An 11,229-nucleotide genomic window follows, 5' to 3' on the forward strand; every position below is an offset into this window, starting at 1 on the left:
CCAGCTCAAGAGGCCTTGGATCGGTCACAACTTTGTTCCGTCTAAAATTTTTTTTGTTGCGTCTCCATGGATGATCCAATGGTAAAAATCTACGATGACAATCAAACCAACATGGTTTCCGCCCATGTTTTAATTGAAATGAATCAATCTCATTCATGCAATAAGGACATGATAAACGTCCATGAGTACTCCACCTAGACAACATTCCATAAGCCGGAAAATCACTGATTGTCCACATCAATACTGCTCTCAAGTTGAAGTTTTGTCTTGTTGAAACGTCATACGCATCAATACCTTGTTCCCACAACATCAATAATTCATCAATCAAAGGTTGGAGGAACACATCAAAACTCTTCTTCGAATGAGAAGGTTTCGGCAGTAATATCGTCAGAAATAAAAACTCTATTTTCAAACACATTTTCGACGGTAGATTATACGGCGACAACACAATTGGCCATAATGAATATTGTTTCCCAGACTTACCAAACGGTGCAAAACGCATAAACACAGATAAACATTTCTCACCTCACAGGCAAAATCAGGATATAGCTGCACAAAATGCTTCCATGCCTCACCATCTGATGGATGACGCATGTTGCCTGAATCCGAAACATGTTCTCCGTGCCAACGCATCTGAGATGCTGTCTTGTGAGATTCGTATAATCTCTTCAATCTGTCTGCTATCGACAAATAAAACATCCGTTTATATGACACTCTTTTACGTTGCACATTTTTCCTGGGTTTGAATCGATCAGCTCCACAAAATCGACAATCGGATAACTCTTTATCATTTCCAGACCAAAAAATCATGCAGTTATTCTGGCATACATCGATTTTGATAGCCCTCATGCCTAATGATCCCATGAGTTTAGACATATTGTAGAAAGAATCAGGAGCATGGTTACCTCCAGGAAGATAATCAGTCATCATCTGACATACCTCATCTATACAATTCTCTGTCAGATTATAACTCGACTTCATGCCCATCATTCGTGCTGAAAGAGATAATTGGGATAATCCTTCCACGCACCCTTCATATATAGGTTGATTAGCTGCCTCCAACAAATCAAAAAACCTCTTTGATTCGTTGTTTGGTTCTTCATCTTCCCTGTTAGAACAAAACTGAGAAGGGAATGCATCTTGAACCATATCAACGTAACGGTTAGTTAGTTCACTACTCCTCCCAATAAATTTGTCGTTAATGGTAGGAATATTAACAACATCGAGCGTCTCACCGTGATAAACCCAAACATAATAATTTGGAACAAAACCTCTTTTGAATAGATGTTTTAGAACCACCTCTGGAGTAAGAAATTTAGAATTTTCACATCATGCACACAGACAATATATTTTACCCGTTCTTACGCACTGATTCTGACTTGTCGCAAATTGCATGAAATTCTGCAATCCCTCTTCACACTGGATGGTTAAACTGCCCGTAGATGCATTAATTCTCTCGTATAACCATCGTCTAGAGTGATAAATATCACCTCCACTCGATGTTATTTTTTTTCGAATTTTCGAAGTTTGAAGGGGAAGAAGGGGAAGAGAGAGTGTTTTATAAAATTATTTGCAACACAATTTCGTTGCTAACCGAAAACCGTAGCAATGAAATTGCGTTGCAAAGTAAAAAACCGGTTAATAGACTTCATCTTTTACAACGCAATTGCGTTGCAACATTTATCGGTTAACAACGAAATTGCGTTGCAAAACAGATTTACAACGCAATTTCGTTGCTACCAAAAAGCGCAATTCTGACACAACATCATTTGCGTTGCTAACATCATTAGCAACGAAATTGTTGCGTTGCTACCTAGCAACGAAATTTGACTTCGTGACAAATGCGTTGCAAAACATTACTCGTTGCAACGAAATTTTCATTGCTAGTAGCAACGAAATTCATGCGTTGTAAAAGCGTTGCTACTCGTTGTCGTTGCATTGCAATATTTTTGCCCGTCAAATAACGTTGCTAATCGTTGCAACTTGCAACGCAATTTTCGTTGATACTTTACAACGAATAAATTGCGTTGCTACGCGTTGCAAAAACTTGTTATTTCGTTGCTATTTCGTTGCAAACTTTTTTCATTGTAAAACGTTGCGAAAGCGTTGCAAAGTTTACAACGAAAATAATTTCGTTGCAAATTTCGTTGCAAAAACGCTGTTTTTTGTAGTGAATGAGAGCGACGAGACCAAGGTGAAGAAGCGGGTTCAGGTACTTTCCAACATTGGAGGGTATAAGGACGAGATTTTATCGACATAGTCCCAATACAAGCAGCGCATTTGTTGTTGGGTAGGCCATGACAGTTCGATATCGTGCTCACCATAACGGATTCAATAACTGATATTCATTCGAGTTCAAGGGACAGAAGATTCGACTAGCACCTTTAACGCCGAAGGAGGTGCATGAGAATCAGCTTAGATTACTCGCATTCGGGAAGCATAAGAGGAAAGTCGAAGATGGAGGAGGATAGCACCGTAAAGGAGCCAGATCGAGCGTTCTATTCACTTTCAGATTGAGCGAGATCGATAAGGTAATGATTTCTAACGGCTTTAATAAAGAAAGAGTAGAGAACTATTTGATTTTTCATTATTTAAGATAGAATATTACAATATTTATAGGTAGAAATAGAATAATAAAATATCTTATTTAATTAAAATAATAACTATTGTATAGTTATAATATCAAATCTATAATATTATGTAATAATATTATAATCTTCATTATATCTTGATGATCTTATGTAATCTTCTCGATATCTCTTAATCAAGGAGACGAGAAAAAAATATGCTTGAGTTTGAAGTCTAGTTTGACGCAGATACGTGGATTTGAAACTCAAGCATGGTTAAGTAGTGGATTGTTGGCGGATCTGAAAGTCCGGTGTGATACAAATACATGGTACATATGCAAGTGATGAAGATAAATAGCACGACAATAATGTCGTCGGCAAAAAGGCACGGCACAAATGTGTGCGACTGAAGTTGAAAAAAAGAAAGAAAAAAATGTGGCACAAATGCGTTGGTCGATGATCGGAGTTTTCCGATCGAAGAGACTAAAAGTCCGATGTAGAGAACCTCACGACATTTAGTCGTGCAGGATCTGATACCATAATAGAGAACAATTTGATTTCTCATTATTTAATATAGGAAAATTCCCAAAAAAATAATCCAATTATGAGATAACTATCACATTCATCATGAACTTTTAAAATTTCCAAATTCATATTGGATTTGAAATTTTTTTCTAAAAAATCATTCAAAATTTAAATTTTAACAAAATCCTCATCGGAATAGAATTAATTTTGCCACGTAGGCAGAAAGTGCCTACATGGCGCCTATGTGGCATGTACGTGTTTGCCATGTAGGATACACTGGCATTGATAATAAAAAATTTTAAAAATTAGAAAAAATATAAAAAAAAATTATAAAAAATTGGAAAAAATTACAAAAAAATTTAAAAATTGTAAAAAATGTAAAAATTGTAAAATGTCAAAAAATGTTAAAATTATAAAAATTGTAAAAAAATATAAAAAATTGTAAAAAATTGTAAAAAAAATTCCAAAAAATTATAAAAATTGTAAAAATTTTTAAAAAATGTAAAATTGTAAAAAAAATGTAAAACATTTTCAAAAAATATAAAAAATTGTAAAACAAATTGTAAAAAATTATAAATTTTTAATTTGTTTTTAAAAAAAGGGAAATTTCCAAAAAAAATCATCCAATTACGAGATAACAATCAAATTCATCACGAACTTTACAATTTTACATTTTTTTACAATTTTTACAATTTTTATAATTTTTTGCAATTTGTTTTTATAATTTTTTACAATTTTTATAACTTTTACATTTTTTTGTAATTTTTTCACATTTTTTATAATTTTTTTACATTTTTCTATTTTTAAAATTTTTATTATTAATGCCACGTGTATTCTACATGGTCAACATGTACAGACCACGTAGGCGCCATGTAGGCGCTTTCTGCCTATGTGGCAAAATTAATTCTGTTTCGATGAGGATTTTGTTAAAATTTAAATTTCGAATGATTTTTTAGAAAAAATTTCAAATCCAATATGAATTTGGAAATTTTAAAAGTTCATGATGAATGTGATAGTTAACTCATAATTGGATGATTTTTTTTGGGAATTTTCCTTTAATATAAAATATTACAATATTTATAGGTAGATATAGAATCATAAAATATCTTATTTAATTAATATAATAACTACAATATAGAAATAATATCAAATCTATTATATTATGTGATAATATTATAATCTTCATTATATCTTAAAGATCTTCTATAATCTTCTCGATCTCTCTTGATATGAATATAATAACTACAATATAGAAATAATATCAAATCTATAATATTACGTAATAATATTATAATCTTCATTATATATTGACGATCTTCTGTAATCTTTTAGGGATCTCTTGATAGACTTAATATCTTCTGATCCTAGGGATGTTTGTGCCCGGAGTTGAGAGGAGCACTCCGATGGATATACCATGTGACCTACCATCATTAGAGAGGGACACGCAGTATATCGACTCTGTGTTAGGAGATGGCGGTCTAGTAGGCTCAACGGACCCTACGCTTCATGTGGATCATTCATTGCTTGGATGAGCTTTGGAACGACACGAGAGAAATTGCCCATCAAGGTATGTTCGATTTGATGCGACGTGGCTTGTCTAAGTTTTGATTAGGATTATAGATCACTAGTGACTGATGTGCTAGCAGGCTAGCAGCCGCGGTAAAACGGGGCCGTTTAAAATAAAATAATAATAATATATTAATAATAATAATTTAAAATTAATTAATTAATTAGCAGTAAATATAAAACTAAAATACAAACATACAAAATTAAACCATATATATATATATATATATATATATACAAAGGTGGACAAAAAAATTTCATCGAAAACAATGATATTATATAAAATACAAAAAAACTAATAAAAAATATATCATCATAATTGGAAAAATCGCATATAAATATCCAAATTTTTACAAAAATCCTAGATAAATATCTGAACTATAAAATTTTAACATAAATATCTCAACTTTTTAAAAATATTATATAAATATCTGAATTATTTTATTTTTTTAAATCAATTTTGACAACTTTAAATTATTTAACGGAATCCCAAAAAAATGATGATTTGGCAATAAAAATCATAATCATTATCCACATCACATGCCATGTCATTTAAATCGGTTTATATTTAACATTACAATCATAATTGAACCAAATCGGTTTGGCATTATTAAATCAATAAAAAATCCTAAATTTCTAAAATCCTTAAAAATCCTGAAACCGAACGCTTCCTCTACCATCCTTCGTCTTCTTCCTTATCGAAGTGAGAGAGACTTGCAGAAGACAAACTTTCTGGACACAACTGTGACGATTCGAGACCGCTACGGAATGATAGAACTGTCTCCACATACCTGAGGACTTTTTAGCGTGTTTTGTCTTCACTCGCACACATCCCGAAAAGCACTTCCCAGGAGGTCACCCATCCTAAGACTACTCCAAGGCCAACACGCTTAACTTTGGAGTTCTCTCGAGATGGGCAACCGAAAAGGTAGATATATTTTGTTGCTACAAGTATCTCAATTAATTCCTTTAAGTTATCTTAGACTGTGTAGTCCCATACCTACACAGATTGGATCTATCTCATTCCGGTGCGTCCGATTCATCCCTGTACCCCCTATCTAGAAGATCGTCAAAAGCCACCCATTGTCCATGCCTCTCGCACCGGCAATTACTCTCTGCCCTCCTACGGTATCCTGGGCTGTCACATGCCCACCAACTTCCGCCTGGTTCATCCTCGAACCACACCGTACTGGGAGAGAAATGACTCTGATACCATTTGTGACGATTACAACACATTCCTTCCAGTGCTTATCTCCGCCACCGCCGCCATGTCCCTTCTGTTTTCCGGTATCGTTCGGCGAGATCTTCCACGAGTGGTGACCCATGGATGACTGAGAATGCGGCGGAGATCCCATTGGACTTATCACCGGCGTCGAGTGGAAGGAAGACGCCATCTTCTCATCAATCCCCATTGCCTTTACAAATCAACTATCTCTCTCACTTCGACAAGGAAGAAGACGAAGTATGACAGAGAAAGCGTTCGGTTTCACTTTAGGATTTTTAAGGATTTTAGGATTTTTTTATTGCTTTAATAATTCTAAATCTGTTTGATTCAATTTTGATTGTAATTTTAAGTATTAAACCGATTTAGATAACATGACATGTGACATGGATAATGGTTATGATTTTTGAAACGATGTCAACGGATTATAATTGATTTAGAAAAAAGTAAAACAATTCAGATATTTATATTGGATTTTTAAAAGGTTATACTATTTATCAGAGAATTTTATAACTCAGGTATTTATCTAGGATTTTTATAAAAGTTTGGGCGTTTATATACAATTTTTTCAAAATATTTACGTCTTACAACTAAATTTTACAATTTTTTATTTTTTTAAATTTTATCTATAACAATTTTTTTGTTTTATAGTTAGTATTTTTTCAGAAGATAAAAAGTTAATATATTTGTCAATAAGGTTCGAACAAATTTTTTTATTTATTTAAAATTTTATTTTCAATTAATGTACTGTGTGAATATGAGATTTGTTCATATTAGCTATAGAATTTTGTTGGTCATATGGAAAAATGATTATGCATTCTATTCTGACATTTAAAATATTATTTTTGTGGGTATAGGAAAATGATAATATATTCTATTCATACATTTAAAAAATTATAGAATTTATGTGGATTGGTAAAATTATTTCAGCATTTTCTATATATTTAGTCAAATGCAAGATGAAACCCATCTAATAACATCCTTTACATTATTTGATAAGTATATATTTCCAAAAAAAAAAATACTTTCAATACATTGTACGTAGACTTAGTTAAACATTATTGGATGGTCATCTCTATATATGTATAAAAAAACTATCAAAGAAATTTCTAAAGGTTTACGAATTTGAAAAATTGTCATGCAACACTGATGTGAAAAATTCACGTTAATTAGTACTGTTCGCCAGAAAGATATTACTCAGTTAACGCATCTGAAAAATTATAAATTAGTATTTTTTAAGAGATAAAAAAACAAAATATTTATTAATAAGATTCGAACAGCTCAAGATCTACGACTGAACTGGTAAGGAGAACAACTTAAATGATAATTGTCCGGTCAATCTTTTTGATCTTGCTATGAGATACAATTGGACCAAAGATCCGATTAACAAATTCGTATATTTATTTATTTATAATTTGCTCTTCCGTTAATATACAGTGTAAATATGGAATTTGTTTATATTAACTATAGAATTTTATGTCATATGGGAAAATGATAATACATTCTATTCCGGTATTTAAATTTTTGGTAAGGATCATTTAAAATATTATTTTTGTGGGTATTGAAAAAATGATAATACATTCTATTCATACATTTGAAAATTAATAGAATTTAGGCAGATTTGGTAAAATTATTTCAGTATTTTCTATATATTTATTCACATGCAAGATGAAATTCATCTACAACATCCTTTATTTATACATTATTTGATAAGTATATATTTTCAAAAAAAAAACTTCCAATACAGTACTATAAACTGAGTTAAACATTATTGGATAGAAATCTTTCTATATATATATATATATATATATATATAAGAAAGTACAAATAAGTTTCTAAAAGAATTACCAATTCGATAGTAAAAAGTAATTTAAATTTAATTAATAAGCCGTGTATATAGGTAACATGCATCCAACATAATCTGGTGAGAATGGCCAAATTTAACTAGATTTTCTCCCATATATGTTACTAAATAATCAAATATATCACAGTTGAATTTTAAGTTTTGGAAGTATAAATAGTACCACTTATGTGAATTATAAACTAGAAATCAAAATCATAATTCGCATAATTTTATCATAATACGAAATGGTGAAGGGGGCATTGATGTTTAAATCTGTGGATTTTTTATTTAAATAAATTATAATTTATCATTACATTTGACACTTAATATTATTTTTGCGCAGGAATTGACAATTGGCTTTATAATAATTTGCGTCGGAGTTTTAGGGTTTGGAAATGTTGAAGGTAACGTTGATGTGATCAGTTTCGGTGCTTGCGGAGATGGTAAAACTGATGATTCACAGGTATTATATTAAAATTATTATTATTATTATTATTATTAGTAGTAGCAGAATATAGATTTAGATTTTATGATTGTGCTCGAATTATAATTTTAATAAAGATGAATTAACATATTTTATCAAGAAAAACTTTATTTAATTATTATCAGGATAAATTTTTATATTTTAAAGAAATTTAAGTAGTGAATTTTGTGATTATTTTGAAAGGCATTTCTAAAAGCTTGGGAAGCAGCATGTCAAGCAAATGGAAATCAAACTTTGACAGTGCCAGGTGGCAAAAAGTTTTTTCTTCAACCTCTCAAGTTCTGTGGTCCGTGCAAATCTAAAGTTACATTTGAGGTATCTTATTCATATATATCTCCATAACGTTACATAGTATAATTTCGATATATAATTACTAATACTGTATCCAAGTATATTTTATAATTTGAAGATCAAACTAATCTACGAATTGTTTCGTTTTAAATTCACCTAGCTAAAGCGAGTCCCAAAAATTTTGATTCATCTTGTCTCGCTTATTTTATGAATTAAATGAGAAAGTTCGGTATTAAAAGAAAAATATAAAATAAAATGGTATTTTTATATAAAATTTACATATTAAAAATCGAACTGAAGTATATAGAATATACTATACAGATACAACTGATAATTAAAAAAATAAAATAAAATATTATTTTTTTTATAAAATATATAAATAAAAATATAAAAAATTATATATAATTTCTATTAGACTGTAAAAATCCGCAATATTAATCTCAAAGTTAACGTTTGATTGGGATCCGACATATTTTTTTTTCTATATATATACATTAATTATGTTAGGTGATTTGTTAATTGTGTTTAAACAGCTCCTAGGAATTCTTTTGATTCCTAATACTAGTGAGTGGAAATCAAATCAAACACACGCATGGATAATCTTCGAAGAAGTTGAGGCCCTCACCGTCGTTGGATCAGGAAAGATCGATGGTCGTGGTGAGTCCTGGTGGAAGATTGGTACAGACGCAGATCGACCAACGGTATAATACGATGATAATTTATGGGTTTACCAAACCGAATTTATATTTTGGAATGCGTTCCGTACAACTAATACTTTTTTTTAATGTTTTATGTAAATTTCAGTCACTATATTTCAAAAGGTGCAATAATCTTCAAGTGAGTCAAATTATTTCGGTGAATACTCCAAGAAATCATATTAGCATCCAAGATTGCACCGGTCCGACAATATCCAATGTAAATCTTGTTGCGCCCGGTGAAAGCCCGAACACAGACGGGATCGACATCGCTGCATCGAGCCAAATCACAATCAAAGATTCCAACATAAGAACCGGTAATTTTTATAATTACCATATTTGGGATGCCGAAACAAACGTGGCCATGAATCGGCTTGCGAGTCATCTCGTTTTTATCGAGTTAGGATAGAAAATATGAGCTCGAAAAAAAAAACAGCGCATCTCAGCCGCTTCGTGATAAATTTTTTTCAAAAAACATTAATTATTTTTTGAGGCAATTTTTTTTTGCACCCCTACACCACATATAAAAAAAATCTAATGTGATCATTAGATTCCATGTAATCTCTAAACCCATTCGGTTTGATTTGGTTTTCATTTTTTTTTGGAAATATGGAAAAAAAAATGAGCCAGTTTGACCGATCAGCGAGTTGGTTCACGAACCAAAATTGTTTTTTGAATTTTTTTATTTTTTATTTTTTATTTTAATATTTTTTATTTGACTCGCCAACCAACTCATAATTGAATTGATTTGGAAAATATATTATTTATAGAAAATTCTAAAGTGATCATTAGATTCCATGTGATCCCTAAACCGTTTCGGTTCGGTTTAGCTTGATCCAAATTAATATTCGTTTGGTATTCATTGAAAAAAAATTCCGACGCAGGCGATGATTGCGTGGCTATGAACGGAGGCGTTGTCGGCATCAACATCATAAATGTGAACTGTGGTCCTGGTCACGGAATCAGGTATATTTAACCAATTTGAATCAAATAGTGTTATATATATAATTATTTCTTTCGTGTTTGTGTATATATATAAGCAACGTATGTGTCGCAGCGTGGGGAGTTTAGGACGCAATGGAGGGACAGAAAGTGTAGAGCAAGTGCTAGTGAAGCATTGTACATTCAACAAGACCCAAAATGGAGCAAGAATCAAGACAGTTCCTGTAATGACGCAACAAACATATACTATATATGTGTGTATATATATTACATAATAATGTATTTATTATTAAAATAACGATGCAGGGTGGAAAAGGTTATGTGAAGGGTGTAATATACGAAGATATTACACTGATTGACGCAGGAAACCCTATCATGATTGATCAGTACTATAGCTGTGGGGATCATTGTCCATCTGGGGTGAGTCTTTAATAAATATATATATATTAATCATATTCACAAAACAAATAAATAAATAAATGCGTGCGTACGTGCGTGCATGCATGCAGGCGAGTGCGGTGGAGATAAGCAACGTGAGTTTCGTAGGGTTTCACGGGACGTCGGCGGTGAAAAACGCGATATCATTGCAGTGCAGCGATACGAAGGCATGCAGCGACGTCAGAATGGAGGACGTGACCATCGAACCAGCAGGAAACATAGAGGAAGTATGTTCGGTGTGCAGCAATGTTCGTGGCTATTCTCGGACTACAACCCCTCGTGTCCCATGCCTCTCCTAAACATCGTTTCCTTTTATTATACGTCTCGATCATTGTATAATCTGGTCATTTCGTTGTCCTTCTGTGATACTATGTTCTAATTCGTAATTGCGATGTTCTAATAAGATGTTTTTTTTTTTTTTGGTAAAGATAAATATATATTAACTTCAAAATATGTTGTACAGTAACGATTGGTGTGAGAACATCAAAACACCCAATCCCAAGATGCAGTAATCAGACCCATATGAGAGAATACAAAATCTTGAATCAACTACATTCAAAGTATCGAAACCAAATAGTTAGCAACGAATCGTGTGCATTCATGTCCATGCTTGTTGAATCAACTGTTGATTAACGACATGCCCTAAAACTTATTTA

At 31.8% G+C, this 11,229-nt stretch overlaps 1 protein-coding gene across 1 annotated transcript; it reads left to right on the plus strand.

Annotated features, from left to right (window-relative positions):
- The first annotated feature begins 7,968 nt into the window (after positions 1-7,968).
- LOC104820200 (probable polygalacturonase At3g15720) lies at positions 7,969-10,872 on the plus strand. The gene is made up of 8 exons (XM_010550567.1): positions 7,969-7,980; positions 8,067-8,186; positions 9,032-9,199; positions 9,303-9,510; positions 10,078-10,159; positions 10,251-10,359; positions 10,442-10,555; positions 10,645-10,872. The coding sequence occupies exons 1-8, from the start codon at positions 7,969-7,971 to the stop codon at positions 10,870-10,872; spliced, it is 1,041 nt and encodes a 346-aa protein (XP_010548869.1).
- The last annotated feature ends 357 nt before the right edge of the window (positions 10,873-11,229 follow it).

The sequence above is a fragment of the Tarenaya hassleriana genome, unplaced genomic scaffold, assembly GCF_000463585.1.
Source record: "Tarenaya hassleriana unplaced genomic scaffold, ASM46358v1 Cleome3, whole genome shotgun sequence".
Taxonomy (NCBI): domain Eukaryota; kingdom Viridiplantae; phylum Streptophyta; class Magnoliopsida; order Brassicales; family Cleomaceae; genus Tarenaya; species Tarenaya hassleriana.

Excerpts from the sequence above, each read along its gene's own strand:
- LOC104820200 (XM_010550567.1), top strand. Across the intron at positions 9,511-10,077 it reads AGATTCCAACATAAGAACCG|GCGATGATTGCGTGGCTATG; the intron begins GTAATTTTTATA and ends ATTCCGACGCAG. Across the intron at positions 10,360-10,441 it reads CAAGAATCAAGACAGTTCCT|GGTGGAAAAGGTTATGTGAA; the intron begins GTAATGACGCAA and ends ATAACGATGCAG.